At 41.3% G+C, this 15751-nt stretch overlaps 2 protein-coding genes across 3 annotated transcripts in view; both read right to left on the bottom strand.

Annotated features, from left to right (window-relative positions):
- Positions 1-901, bottom strand: part of LOC118383976 (vitamin K-dependent protein S-like) — an 11263-nt gene extending 10362 nt beyond the window's left edge. Inside the window, exons 1-2 of the mRNA XM_035770348.2 lie at positions 663-901; positions 1-14 (exon numbers count right to left, since the gene is read on the bottom strand). The exon at positions 1-14 is cut by the window's left edge and continues 102 nt beyond it. Of these exons, the coding sequence (XP_035626241.1) occupies positions 1-14; positions 663-743 (95 nt within the window). The 5' untranslated portion in view covers positions 744-901. The remainder of the gene's footprint in view (positions 15-662) is intronic.
- Positions 902-2628: 1727 nt separating this feature from the next.
- The window catches only part of LOC118383491 (ras GTPase-activating protein 2-like), a 44139-nt gene continuing 31016 nt past the window's right edge, over positions 2629-15751 (bottom strand). The window contains exons 19-24 of one of the 2 annotated variants that reach the window (XM_035770026.2): positions 14209-14312; positions 10057-10139; positions 9462-9670; positions 7992-8095; positions 7432-7609; positions 2629-7307 (exon numbers count right to left, since the gene is read on the bottom strand). In XM_035770026.2, coding sequence (XP_035625919.1) covers positions 7277-7307; positions 7432-7609; positions 7992-8095; positions 9462-9670; positions 10057-10139; positions 14209-14312 — 709 coding nt within the window. In that variant the 3' untranslated portion in view covers positions 2629-7276. Of the gene's footprint in view, positions 7308-7431; positions 7610-7991; positions 8096-9461; positions 9671-10056; positions 10140-10193; positions 13993-14208; positions 14313-15751 lie in introns of those variants that run through there. The other variant, XM_035770074.2, reaches the window with a different exon arrangement.

Below are 15751 nucleotides of genomic sequence, written 5' to 3'. Positions count from 1 at the left end.
CATTCCGGTGATGGCTATGGGGTTGAAACAACACAAAAATACTATTCACGTAGGCAAACATTGTGATGATAGGAAAGATAGCTAAACCAACAAGAGACATTTAAATAAACCAACAATTTCTAACAATTGCTACACTAATTATAATATGGAGGAAAAACCTGTGCATGTGTACTCACAGTAACTGTGTTTAGTGGGGTTGGGTAGGTTACTTTCTAAATGTAATTTGTTATGGTTACTAGTTACCTGTCCAAAATCAGTAACCAAATATTTGTATTACCCATACTCAGTTACTTTTGTATTACTTTTCCCTTAAGAGGCACTAGAAGACAAAAAAAGATCCATCAAATGCATTTGGTGTCATCCTAGTGGTCTCTGATGTGGTCGCACTCGCTCAGGTAGAACAAAGTTAAAAACTTGCTCATTTTTTCAATGCTCAATTGCATGTCATTGAGAAAACAGAAAAGTGTCATGTATTTTATTTTTAAGAAGTAATCTAAGTAATCGTCTAGTTTTTCAAAAGGATCTGTAACCTGATTAAAATATTTTTTCTGGTAACGTAACTGATTCTGTTTTGTAATCAGATTATATGCAATCAGTTACTCCCCAAACCTGTGTGTTAGAGAGTAGAACCGTATAGTAAAATACTTTGTGTCACCTCTTACCTCCAGTGTCCATTCAAGCGTTGGATGAACCCAAATCCCTAGGGTCAGCAGAGCCACCACAAACCTCTTCAATGCAAACATGATCTACTAAGGTCTACTTCTTGTCACGGTCCTTTGGGGTGCTTGCTTCTCTTAACCAGACGTTCCTTATGGGGTTTATGTTCTATACTTGTCAGGTCCGATTCTTTGGTCCTTGTTCCTCGTCTGGCCCTCTAGGCTTTGTACTGGGCTGGAGCATCAGCTGATGAAGCAAGAGCTACATGGAGTCTGAGAAGTCTTAAGAAATCGGTCTCATTCCCCAGAGTTTCACAAACCTGGCCGTAGCAGACACAACAGCAGATAAGAATGGAGACGAGGCAACAAAATAAACCATGATGGAGAGGTCACTGTCTGGGTCAAGGAGGTAATCGTTTGTGGGTTTCAGATAGTGTCAAAAACACAGAGATCATATTATGTCATTATTTGGTCCAAACACAGAGTGGGAACATTGTCACATGCTAAAGTCATTGCTCTTGGCAGGTTCCATTTTTTTGTTTAAAGCAATGGTCTATTTAACACATTTGTGCGGTTGACAGAAAAAAGATGGCGTAGTAGAAATTCAAGTAACTTCCAAATCCACCTTAAGCCATGCTGTGGCATCTTAAAGAGATTTGTTTGACATCTTTTTGATATTACATGCTTCCTTTCATTTGAAAAGACTGGTATCAATCTGCAGGAGCAGGGTAGACTGTGTTAAGTGCAGATGGAAATTGAGAAGTCTCACGCTAGGTGCTCGACATCGAAGTAGCACATCAAAGCAATGTCAGACGATAGAGACAAAACAAATGAAGAATCTTAGCCAGCAAATGTTCTGAGTTAAATGACGACTTAATTTCAATCACAACATTGTTGTGTAAAGAGAATGGTCTGATGAAAGAATGGTATTTTGTCTTTACACTGACGAATGTATTAAGATGTACTTTTTGATCATGGATGTTATCAAAAGTTAGAGTCCAATATGTGCCTTCAGGAGAATGCAGCTGGTGCTCGAACATGGTAGCAGGGCTAAACAATAACATATAATATTGTGCACAGGTGCAGTCCTCGGATAGGACAGGGGAGGCGGGTTGTAACACTAATCCTCCTCTCTCGCACTTCTTTATGATCTCCAGCAGGGCTGTCCAAAGTGGGGCCTGCGGGCCAAACATGGCCCCGGACTAAATTAGATTTGGCTTGGGAGAGGATTGTTTGTTTTTGTCCCCCCCTCCACCCCCCAAGCCCAAACATTTGGGCACTGATTTATGCAAAGAAATTCTTGGGGAAGAGAGTTAAATCCAAGATGCCACAGATGTTCAAGTCCTTTGTATTGAGTAGATTCCACTGAAGTGGCATCAGAGGCAATTACTGGGAAGTAAAAAAAATAGTTTTATTGGTTTGTGGCTGATTAGTTGTTCCATGTGAAGTGCTGCCAATAGTAAAACCCTTTCCCAAACTGAATAAAACTGTTTATACATCTCAGAGTTGGCTGGGTGACTCCCCAGCTTTCAAACAATCTAATGAAAAGGATAGCAGGTTAGGATTTTTCATCATGAATCTTGTTCTGCAGTGGTCAGTAGCTGTCACAGTCAAATACATACAATCTGAACCCAAACCATAAACTACAACCAAAAAGCTCATTTTTTTCATGAATTTTGACAATATAGAATATTTTGACTTTGCAGCTGGCCCATCTAGCAGAAATCGCTCAGTTCTGCCTCCAGGACAATACTCATCCCATTAAACAGCAACCTGCTAAATAATATAGCCCCTTCTTGTGTACTCCCTCAAAGTCTTTATAGCTTGGTTCCAGATCTGTTTGTGCCATCTTACCAACTCCAAGTACCATAGGAAATGGTAAGGCGGCACAAAGAGATCTGGGACAAGGCTAATGTTTCTACTCTCCTCCGCCTTCCCTAGAGTTGACATTTAGTAGACCACACACCTGAAGTGAAAGGGTTGGCAACATTTTTATTGTAAATTATTTCAAACAAAAGACAAGAGATAAGATTTGAATTTCTGGTTGTGAAAAATAATCAAAAAATGTTTAAATAACAAAAGCAACAACAAAAATATGTACTCCAGTCCTGTATGCAATGATACGTTTACGGGTTTGAAATATGAAAACAACCGATTCTCTTTGCAGTGATTGATTTTAACATTCGAAAGATTGCTGATGTCATGGCGATTACTTCACAGATACTGTTCACATGAAGGCCTGTCGAGGGATCGACTGCTAACCATAACTCTTGACTTCCCATGTTATGTTAAATTATCCAACTTTTAAAATGACAGGGCCCTGTTGACTGGTAACAGTGTCACTTGTACCTATACTGTGATCAAAGCAACAAAACCCCTAGAACGTACAGTACCATTCCCATTTGACCAAGCCAACCTGTACATTGTACAATTGTCACCCCAAGTTCTCTTTGCGTGTGGGTGGGTTAGTAAGGCCACTGCACGTTTGGATTCACGGGTCTGAAAAAAGGTTCTGACAAAGTTAAAGACACATTATGATAAAACATCTGACTGTCAGAGGTGAGGTGAAGAGAAGATGCAGTGATTGAAAATTCCCTCATGATTGAAAAACGTTTTGAGATTAGTGAAAGAAAATCAATGAACCAACTCATGATGACATCTTTCCCTACACATTAGAATGACTAAGGACAAGAACCATGAGGCCTGAGAGCCTTTAGCAAAACCACTGACAAACAAAGTCAGGTGGGACCTAACCTGGGTCGCGTTCATTAGGCACCAAACGCAAGAAAACTGACTAAACAGGTAGAGGCTCCTTTTTTTCCCGTTGCAAAAAGTTTCCAATGCGTGCTCTAATGAACATGACCCTGGTGCTCCAGACAAAGTTAAACTCCGTAACGTTGCATAAGCTATAGACAGACTCCGCAGCACGCTACCATACATTAGACTCTGTGACATGAAGAAAAGCAGCAAGCTTCCTAGTACCACTGAAGACAAATAACAAGGTACCGTAACGCACCAACACAGATATGTTTTGCTGTGTTAAACATACATACAAAAAGGTACTCTAAAAAAAATATACTGTTAAATATACAGGACATGCATGATAGAAATGTACATATACAGGACATGCATGATAGAAATGTACATATACAGAACATGCATGATAGAAATGTACATATACAGAACATGCATGATAGAAATGTACATATACAGGACATGCATGATAGAAATGTACATATACAGGACATGCATGATAGAAATGTACATATACAGGACATGCATGATAGAAATGTACATATACAGGACATGCATGATAGAAATGTACATATACAGGACATGCATGATAGAAATGTACATATACAGAACATGCATGATAGAAATGTACATATACAGAACATGCATGATAGAAATGTACATATACAGGACATGCATGATAGAAATGTACATATACAGAACATGCATGATAGAAATTTACGACGGACCAAAGACAACTTCTGACAGGAAATATTTCCATAAGCCAAACAAAAATATCTGAAACATGGTTAACCCTGTACTAACTGTGTTACACGTTCCCTTCTTGTTGTTGATCCAAGCTCAAGTTTCTAGGCATCTGTTTTAACAAACGGTTGTTCCTACGAGTTAACAGATACCAATATAAAGAACGGTGCGACTGTGGACTAATGCTGCGTTCATAACTGTCGTTCATACGGGTTGACTGATAAAAATATAAAGAACGGAGCGACTAAGTGGACTAATGCTGCGTTCATAACTGTCGTTCATACGGGTTGACTGATAAAATATAAAGAACGGAGCGACTAAGTGGACTAATGCTGTGTTCATTACAAAATTCAACCTCCCTGATAAAAACGTTGATATTTACCACATATACGACTGGGAAGAAAATCCACTTTAAAAAACCAACTCGTATTTACACTGAAAAAAATAATTTAATGTGTTGGTCCCATGTTTCATGTGCTGAAATAAAATATCCCAGATATTTTTCTCAAATTTTCTACACGAATGTGTTTACATTCCTGTTAGTGGGCATTTCTTCTTTGCCAAGATAATCCATCCACCTGACATGTGTGGCATATCAACAAGCTGTTTAAAACAGCATGATCATTACACAGGTGCACCTTGTGCCGGGGACAATAAAAGGCCACTCTAAAATGTGCAGTTTTGTCACACAACACAATGCCATGGAGTGTGCAGTTGGCATGCTGACTGCAGGAATGTCCACTAGAGCTGTTGCTAGATAATTTAATGTTAATTTCTCTACCAAAACGTTGTTTTAGAGAATTTGGCAGTAAATCCAACCGGCCTCATAACCCCAAACCACGTGTAACCACGCCAGCCCAGGACCTCCACATCACGAGCCACACGGACAGCTGATGAAACTCTGTTTGCACAACCAAATCCTTTCTGCACAAACGGTCAGAAACCATCTCAAGGAAGCTCATCTGCGTGCTCGTCATCCTCACCAGGGTCTTGACCTGACTGCAGTGGGCAAATGCTTACCTTCGATGGCCACTGGCACACTGGAGAAGTGTGCTCTTCATGGCTGAATCCCGGTTTAACTGTACTGGGCAGACGGCAGACAGTGTGTATGAAATTATGTGAGCGGTTTACAGATGTCAACGTGTGACACATGGTAGCAGTGGGGTTATGGTTCCACAGGCAACAATCAACAGCCTGAACAACTATGCGAAGGAGATGTGTCACACTGCACAATGCAAATGTTGGTCACACCAGACACTGATTGGTTCTGATCAACACACCATTTTTTTTAAGGTATCTGTGACCAACAGATGCATATCTGTATTCCCAGTCATGTGAAATCCATAGATTAGGGCCTAATGAATTTATTTCAATTGACTGATTTCCTCATATGAACTGTAACTCAGTAGAATCTTTGAAAGTGTTGCATTTATGTTTTTGTTCAGTATACTATTGGGAAGCTCATCTATCATCCCTGAGCTCAGACTTCTCCCACATGCTGACCTGTCACCTACTAAGGAAATGACCTTGATAACAGCATTTTTGGCAGTTAAATGTAATAAAACATTATTTATAAAAATAAATCAATTTCTATGTTTTTTTGAACACTATCATTTGTTTACAAGCATGACAGCTGTACTTTTATTTTAAGGTTGACGCAACTTGTTGCACATTAGCCAATCAACGTTTCTCAACTAGTTCAAAGCACGTGAATGCATCCAACCGGTATTTACGACTTCAAAACGGGAAATTACCATCTTGGCTATGAACACAGCAATTGTCCTCAGTCTAAAAAACACACAAAACAATGAATGGGGTCTAACTAATATATGTGCGTTTGCCTGATTGTAGATCTATCCAATCACATTTGACTACCAGTTAATGTGGGCCAGTGATGAGGATCTAAGGGGCTAGATTGGCAAGTGAAGGGGGATTGTCTAGCTTGTTGTGATTGATTTGCAGTGACATCACTACATGGTTGACAGACATTTCTAGACTACCGACCACGGTCCCTCTGCATTTCCAGAGAACATTAGAACGTTACTCAATCAAATCGTCTAAATCGTTAAAAAGAGGAACAATGCAGTTACCAAAATGTACATGAACGAAATATATACTGTATTTCTCTCCATTTAAAAAAAGTCTATTCAAAATACATTTATACCCTTTTTTTCCAAGTCGACCTTACGATATTGTCGTCTTTGGTGTAAGAAAATTAGCTATTAAAATCTGCAGGCTATAAATGTTATTGTACAGGAATGGAAAGGAGAAGGTACTCGAGATCATTGAACTGATCGATATGGGGGTATACTGATACCACGTATCTAAAATGATGCCATCTGGAATATTCCAAATATGTAAAGTGCGTCGGCATTAGTCCCTAACTCGAGGATGCGAGAGATTGTTACACATACATCCATTAATAAAAATAAGGCAGATCGGTTTCATCCACTTAACTGTACTCTGAAACACCTACATTTGTTCAAAGCACAGAGGTGGATAGAGGAGGAAGAAAAGAGTAAAGTTAAGTGGACCCTTTGATAGAAAATGATAAACAAAGTCAGCTTGCTGTTTAGTCGTAAACGGACGTCAAACAGTGAAGCCCCAAGAGATTGTGAGAGCATCATCTTGATTGTTGATGATCAAGATTGAAAACATTTGAGTGAATAAAATGGAGTATTTTAGCAGCCTATTCACACACACAAACACACCAACTAATGATGTTGTATGGTCTTTGTGCAAATCAAGTAGAAGACGAGAGCAAGCACATATTCCTCTGATTAGAACAGTGGTGTGTGAGAAAGAGAAAAGGATGGAGACAGACGGGGAGAGCTAGAGAATAAAACTCAACCAAGGTTCTCCTCTTCTGAACCAATGAGAGCTTCTGACCAGGTTCAGTTGACACTTCGCTCTACTGGACCGTCCGTCCAGTCACACGTGGTGGAGGGGGAAGCGGGGGCAGAGCGCGACCATGGGGGTGTGGGTTCTTGGTCCTCGGGCACCGTTCTCAGTGCCAATCCCGACTGTGTCACTCTGGGGCTCCAGTGTAGAACTGATGTCAGGTGGCATACTGCCATTTGCTGGAATGACTGTCTCAGGCCAGACAGACCCACCTAGACTCGTTAGGATGTCTTCCCAACTATCGGATTCTCTCTAGAAAGACAAAGAGAAATATTTACGTGGCTGTCTATTCGTGTGTGTGTGTGGAAGTATAGACATATCCATGTATGTGTACAAGTGTGTGTGAGTATAGACATAGGCATGTGTGTATACTTACTGGCTGCCGTACTGCGCGGTGCCGCTGCGGGTGTCGTGCTCTCTCTGCAGCTCCTTCAGGATGTGTGAGATCTGCCGCACTGTGTGGAATGTCTCCTTGGAGTCCTGGATGGTGAACAGGGAGTAGTCGTCCTGCTCCCTCAGAGGACCCTGGTACACAGCGATGCTGGCACACGCATCTGACCACAGGAGACAATTACATAAGGTCATCATCACAGGCTATCACAGCAAACTACTGTTGCCAGATTCACACTAAAAAAGGGCCAAACAGAGCCAAGCCAATCAGAGCTGTACTGGGCTGGCCTCATTAGTCATACACAATAGTTGCTGGAACCGAGCTGGAAAGGACAATGTGAATAGAAAATATCCAAGCCAGCAGGGTACGGTTCAGGTGTGAATCAAGTATCAAAGTGTCATGCATGCTGCACAAGCACACATCGATGCAGAGAAAATGCACCATGCAATAAGCCACTATAGAAACAAACAATCTACTGTGATAAGAATACTTTTTATATTAATTAGTGTGAAAGTTGGGCGATAGACAGGTAGAATCACTCTTGCCTTCCATCTTCTGTAGTTTGGAGTAGCTGGAGGTGAAGAGGGAGAAGATTCTCTCCGTCTCGCGGTCACAGTCGATATCCAGCTGTAGGTTAGCCAGCAAGGTACTGGGAGGGGAGACAGGGTCATGTTTATTAAGCACCAATTAGAAAGAAACAGAAAACCGGGAATTATCCAATAACGCTACAGTGCTCCCTACTAAATAAGACTGATATAAGACTCTGGTGTCTGATACAAGTAGGCAGTGATTACGGTATGGTCAATTTCTTTGTTGAAGCAGCTGCTATCTCTTAGGAACTTGTGTTGATCTGAGAGGGAAGGATTAGCACCAGTACAAGAAATATGGCGAAAATGCCACCTGGTCGATCAGAGTGCAAGATAGAACTATGAACCATCTAAAAAGGTTCTATGCTCAACTCTTACTAAGTTCTATAAATTTGTCTTTGGGTGCTGTAGCCAAGGAGTAAATTTGACTTGACACACAAATAACATTATTCATAATTCACTCAGGATGATCTTAGTTTTTAGAAACATATTCCATTTTATTTATAAGAAAAGTGACTCCAAAATGACACACTACATTATTTACCATTCATTTCTATTGGGCATAACCAAAACAAAACAGCAAATGCTGTACAGTCAAACTTAATGTAGTCATTGCATGCTATGAATATGGGACCAAATACTTAAACCTTTTACTACACATAAGTGAATTTGTCCCAATACCTTTGGTCCTGTAAAATTGGGAGACTTTGTACACAAAGAGCTGTAATAGTGTCACGCCCTGACCTGAGTATTCTTTGTTCTCTTTATATATTTTGGTTAGGTCAGGGTGTGACATGGGTGATGTATGCGTTTTTGTACTGTCTAGGGTTTTTTATAGGTTTATGGGGTTGTTTACCATCTAGGTGTTTATGTTTGTCCATGGTTGCCTAGATTTGTTCTCAATTAAGAGGCAGCTGTTTATCGTTGTCTCTGATTGGGAACCATATTTAGGCAGCCATCTTCTTTAGGTATTTCGTGGGTTATTGTCTGCGATGTTGCATGTTTGCACTCAGTTTTGATAGCGGTCACGTTAGTCTTGTTATTTTGTTTGTTTGTTTGTTTAGTGTACTTCGTGTTTTTCGTCTTTCATTAAAAAGATGTATTCACGATCGTGACAAATACCCTCAAATTAAATCTGACAGTCTGCACTTTAACCTCATAGTTATTGTATCATTTCAAATCCAAAGTGCTGGAGTACAGAGCCAAAACAAGAAAAAACATGTCACTGTCCCAATACTTTTGGAGCTCAATGTATGCCTCTCTATTTATGCGTGGTGATACTTGGGAACAGATTTCCTCAATTAAAATCAATGAGGTCATTTCCTGGTGATTATACAACGTGTAATAAAATGTTATTGGGGAAGAGCTATTGGGGCGCCTTGATCTAGGGACTAGAGGTTGGTTTGAGATTCAGAGTTGAGTACTCACGGTGTGCAGGGTTTGCATCCCGGCTGGCTGTCGCTCAGGCTCCTGCAGCAGAGCCAGGCTCCGGCCAAGAAGGCCGAGGGGTGAAAGGTGCCCAGGCGGTCCGGGTTACAGCGGCTCACTTGGCTCAGCACCTCCACCCACTCACTGGCCTCCACGCAGTTCCCCGCCTGCACGTACAGCGGCTTCTCACTGTGGAGCACCTGGAACATCTAAAAAGGGAGAGGAGAGAGGAGCCGTCTAACACACATTACCTACATTATCTGACAGGCTGGGAATATGGTGTAAAATTAATTGCCCTTTGCACACAATTAAGATGTTATTTTATTTAGTAACATACACTCATAGGCCACATGTGTATCTGTTCAAATTCAATGCGTAAACTCAAAGAACTTCCCTCATAACTTACATAGGACCACAGGAGTTTCCTGATCTGTTGACCTGACCAGGAAAACCTCTGAGCCTTTGCATTAGCTTATAGTATAACTGTGCTTGACCGTTTACTGGTCAGGTAGGTGGCCAGGGAAAACTCCTGGCTCTAAACAGACCTCATGACTGTCTATTGTGACAGGCTGAGGGGGTCCCAAGTCCTGCTTACATTTTTGCGGTTAAAGGCACTTTCGTCCAGTTTCTCCACAGCCTGGATATTCTTCACAGGCATAATGCAGAGTGCCTCTTTCCCTTGGAAAACAAAAAGAAACGTAAATATATGCACACACACAAAATGTCTACATTGGGCTCTCTTACCCTTATATAAAAACAGGCTACTGTAACAAGTAACAAGGATAGTAGCTAGTCTCAACAACAGAAAGAATCCAGTCTCTGGATAAATGATATGGTAATATTCTTCAACTGTTAAAGAATAATCTGGAACCCACCCATGTCGTCTTGGTCAAGCTACATCACTAGGAGGAACATTGAGTTCTTACACCATGTGACCCGTACTACTAGAAGACGTGCAGCATTACACTTCGCACATACTCGTCCAACAAAAATACAAATCGAGAACATTCTTTTTACAGTCGATAGACCATTTCCAGCACCGTGTCTGACAAAAGCCCGGGCCAAAACACACAAATCATGCACAGTCATAAAAGCAGTCTCAGTATCAGCTCCTGCTATTGGTGTCTCTTCAGTCTCCACCTATCAGCTCACACTCCTTCCCTTCATCTAGCTGATAGAGTGAAGTGTCTGATCCACTGATGATACTTATCTGCACATATAACCCCCCCCCTTTTCTTTCACTCTCTCTTACATATGTGAATCAAGGTGCATTGGGTGTGTGTGATGAATTTTGCCATATCAATCTCTCATTTAAGAGGGAGTGCTTTTCTCTGCCTGCCACCTTCCTCTTCCTCCGCATTGCCAGTCCGACGGACCCCCCCGACGCATACCTCCAGCACCATCAGGTTCTCTGCATATCTCCTGCCTTCCAGTTCAGTGCTCACACACACACACACACTTCAGTTCATCTCCGGACAGCAGGCTACAAATCACTGAAGTTGTAAACAGAGATCTTCACTACTCTGGCTACGTTACTGCATTCTGGTACATTATTTATGTTGTTCCTCTCTGAGTCGTTCCAATATCCAACAGGAGTCCCAAATCTAGAGCAGAGCTAGACTCAATGAATTATCTAAATCCCAATTAGAAATGCACTTTATTACAATGTGATGTTCAATGTGCTGCATTGTTTCCAGTAGCATTATGTCTAGGCAATCAGATGCACATCTGAACATTCTGATCCATGGTTCTCTTCACAATTTTACTGAAATCTCCTGCCAATATGAAAAAATTAAATCATGCACACAAACTATTCTGAAAGTGAACCCAGACACACTTCAGCCGAGGGCAACACAACTAGGTTGCGTCCCAAATGTCCTTCTCCCTTCTATTACAAATTGAAACCCATATATATATATATTTTTTTTTTAAGTTATGAGACAGCACACACTCACCGCAACATGAGACTTAGTTCAAAACCTCCCAAATGCCTTTCAAACTTTTTTAGCACAGACTATTACTAACCCCCAAAACAGCACTACCAGAGCCCATGGTGCTTCAGCTGCACTGCCCAAACACAGTTGTCACTGTCAATTTAGAGTGACACCAATCTAGAGGCCCCATCTGTCTGCCTGTTCTGCTGTAACAGAGCCAGCATTGCGGTGGCAGGGCACAGCTCCAGAAACCACTCAAACACACACAGATGAACGTGCATGGGTAACAACATCTATGCTTATCTAAGGCATGTGGTTGTGGAGGAATGAGCAAATGTTGTGAGAGTATAGAATACAACCTACAATCTCCCAAACCTACACCCCCAATACCAAAACTTGATGAATTAACAGCAGGAAGTTGGATCCTTCACCAAACATGTATTTTCTGATTATCAAATAAATATAGTTTAAATTGCAGCTGTTTGCATGCCCTACATTTCTTTTCAAACCATGTTCTGAAGTGCATCCTCGGTCAATAAAATAATGGAGTTAAACCAAGCTAACTCCCTATGGAATTCAATATTGATGCATACGCTGACAGCAGGTTTTCCACATTCCAACAAAAACAAAATAAATGGATAATGAAATGTGGCAAGACTGACCGTTGACATGGCGGTAAAGGGGGGGCCTCCGGAGACCAATGGATCTAGACTGGATTCTTTCTTCAAAGAGTTCATGTGAGTTTACTTTGCTCCAAAGACTTGAGAAGGACTAGGAGAAGGAGTGGCTGGAGCTGTAGGGCCTGTTGCCCTGAGTCGAGGCCAGGATTTACATGAAACAAACTTTCAAAGATAAGAGTAGAACGACAGACACACAAACTAACATTCACAAACTGACACACATACAGCTGCAAGCAGATACGCACGTGTAGGCAGGCCCAACCCTCGACCTCACTTTTATCAACACTCAACAGCCTCCTGTGTGTTGCTCTCCACATCCTCCATTCTGTTAGCCTGCATACTAACACTAAATTCTGTCATTGAAGTAATTTGTGGTGACTAGGGGAATGAGGGGCATGGTACAAAAAGTAATAAGCAATTGGATCGTGTATGACCAAATCAGAGTACCAAAGTCAACGAAGAATGATCAAGCCTCTGCTTTACCCACATGTGTTCTGTGGGTAAAACATACTCAGATCCAGATTCATTGTGGAGAAAAAAAACTAACATCCGTGGGTGTGGCGTAGCATTTGGCCAAAGCAAGGAGTCTGGGTAGCCAGGCAACCATTCTATCACACCCCTGTTGTGGTAACATCATTTAGGTCTGATGATGTGATTGGAAGTTAACTGAACAGTAATGCTATTGGTCAACAGTCTCTATTTGAAGAATCTCAAATATATCTTGATTTGTTTAACTTTTTTGGTTACTACATGATTCCATGTGTTATTTCATAGTTTTGATGTCTTCGCTATTATTCTAAAATGTAGAAAATAGTCCAAATAAAGAAAAACTCTTGAATGAGTAGGTGTGTCCAAACTTGACTGGTACATATGATGAATATTACCTTCCACATACCTCCCTAGCCCCTTGACACGCACCAAAACTGACACAACAGAGTGGATGAGGAAATGAGCCTTGGTAATTGTTGAGAAGAGTGCTGAGGGAACATTCTTGGTGGAGCGTGCCATGGACCTGGGAGCAGCAGTAAATGAACGGAAGGTTGGATTTGGCTGGGGCCTGTTCCAAACAATTTACGTAACTGATTGAAAAACATTTCAACAATAATTAGAGTGGAGGGAAAAACAAAAACAGTGTTACACAAGACCGTCGGCTCCTTTATGCAAAGTCCAGGCTATCACACCATGTACAATATGGCTGGAAGCGTCTGGCTGCTATTGGCTTTCATAGGACTTAGAGATCAGAGAGGTCTGACAAAGTCTAAGCAGATCAGAAGACTTGACTTGGAATATGAAACAAATGAACCAGGCCTATATGAGCTTATTGCAGATCTCTGGCCATCAAGTTAGGTCTGATTACTAGGCTTGATTTCAACATGCCTTGTTGTCATTGGGGACAAAGCAGAGAGCTAGAGATGAAGTCCTCGGATTTGCTCAGCTTCAACTTCTGACAGTCAAGCCAAAAACCACAAAATGTGCCAACTAGAAGCCTATTTTCTGTGTAATTGTAGGGTCGTTTTTCATACCAGCATACTTTGACCTCAAATTTCGTGCATGGTACACAAAGTGCGAGCAGGTTGGCAGGTCTGGTGTATGCGCGATACTGCTATGGCAGCAGCCCCCAGCGTCTCATAGCCACCCTCTCTTCAAGAATTACAGGAGCCTGGCAGAGAAACCAGGAGCCTGGCTTGTGTGTGTGTGTGTGTGTGTGTGTGTGTGTGTGTGTGGCTGTGCTCCACTGAGGTGAGCTGAGGAGTAGAGTACAGGACACGCGCCAGGTACGCTCCACTATAATGACCAGGGTTCTCACTCTCCCTCCTCTTCTGCCGCTCTCTGGCTGGCTGTCATTATAATGAACAGAGCTTACTTCCTGCATTCCTCCCCCTCTCTGTGGGAGACCAGTGGCCCGTGGATATATACCTGTGGATAGAGCTCCATATATTCACCATCTCCCCTGGGAGATAAAAGCTAAGAGCCTTGTTCCAAACAGTGTTGCATGTCTAGAAAATCCACAATTTCAAAACAACTGGCTAACCTGGCCCATGGAGGGACCTGGTCCAACACTGCCCCCTATGGGCCACTCTGTGGTGGTGGCATGTGTGGTTGTGAATCTGTGTGAGTGTGTGCATGTCTCACCTCTGTGCTTGTGGTAGGAGAGCTCCCTGTTGGTCACTCTAAGCCACCTCTTCTTAAAGTTCTTGCCGATGCGTTTCCTTCCCTGGGACCGCTTCTGTACCTCCCTGTAGTAAAATAAATATAGACTTGACATTGACACAGTAAGTTTAACTTTACAGTAACACAACCCATTTTTATGTGTAGCTTTCTTTATGAATCAGAATTATATATCAAAGTCAATGATCCCTCTTAGTGACAAACCCCTCTGGTCAGCTCAAACTCAAGTCACCTAACTTTTTACATTAAAGATTTAGTCCTGGACTAAAATGCACTTTCAGTCCAGGAAACAGGCACAAAATCTTTACCCCACTAGCCAAAACCCTAATTAAATTGTATTTGTCACATGAGCCGAATACAACAGGTATAATACAACCTTACCATGAAGTGCTTACAAGCCATTAACCAGCAATGCAGTTAAGAAAATAGTTATGAAAATATTTACAAAAGTAACACAAATAACAATGAGGCTATATACAGGGGTCAAGGTTGCAGCAGTGTAAAAACAGGGGGGGGGGACCAAAAAAGCCGATACCGATTATAATCGGCCGATTTTTTTGCTATTTTTTATTTGTAATAATGACAGTTACAACAATACTGAATGAACACTTATTTTAACTTAATATAATATATCAATAAATCAATTTAGCCTCAAATAAATAATGAAACATGTTCAATTTGGTTTAAATAATGCAAAAACAAAGTGTTTGCGAAGAAAGTAAAAGTGCAATATGTGCCATGTAAGAAAGCTAACGTTTAAGTTTCTTGCTCAGAACATAAGAAAGCTGGTGGTTCCTTTTAACATGAGTCTTCAATATTCCCAGGTAAGAAGTTTTAGGTTGTAGTTATTATAGGACTATTTCTCTCTATACAATTTGTATTTCATATACCTTTGACTATTGGATGTTCTTATAGGCACTTTAGTATTGCCAGTGTAACAGTATAGCTTCTATCCCTCTCCTCGCCACTACCTAGGCTCGAACCAGGAACACATCGACAACAGCCACACTCAAAGCAGCGTTACCCATGTTGAGCAAGGGAAACAACTACTCCAAGTCTCAGAGCGAGTGACATTTGAAACGCTATTAGTGCGCACCCCGCTAACTAGCTAGCCATTTCACATCGGTTACACTAGCCTAATCTCGGGAGTTGATAGGCTTGAAGTCATAAACAGCGCAATGCTTGAAGCATTGCGAAGAGCTGCTGGCAAAAAAAACGCATGAGTGCGCTGTTTGAATGAATGCTTACGAGCCTGCTGGTGCCTACCATCGCTCAGACTGTTCAATCAAATCATAGACTTAATTATAACATAATAACACACATAAATACGAGCCTTAGGTCATTAATATGGTTGAATCCGGAAACGATCATCTCGAAAACAAAACACTTATTCTTTCAGTGAAATACGGATCCGTTCCGTATTTTATCTAACGGGTGGCATCCATAAGTCTAAATATTGCTGTTACATTGCACAACCTTCAACGTTAAGTCATAATTACGTAAAATT

The sequence above is a fragment of the Oncorhynchus keta genome, chromosome 1 (genome assembly GCF_023373465.1).
Source record: "Oncorhynchus keta strain PuntledgeMale-10-30-2019 chromosome 1, Oket_V2, whole genome shotgun sequence".
In the NCBI taxonomy this organism is placed as follows: domain Eukaryota; kingdom Metazoa; phylum Chordata; class Actinopteri; order Salmoniformes; family Salmonidae; genus Oncorhynchus; species Oncorhynchus keta.
Note: the sequence above shows the minus strand (reverse complement) of the source record. Positions and strands in the feature narration are given on the sequence as shown.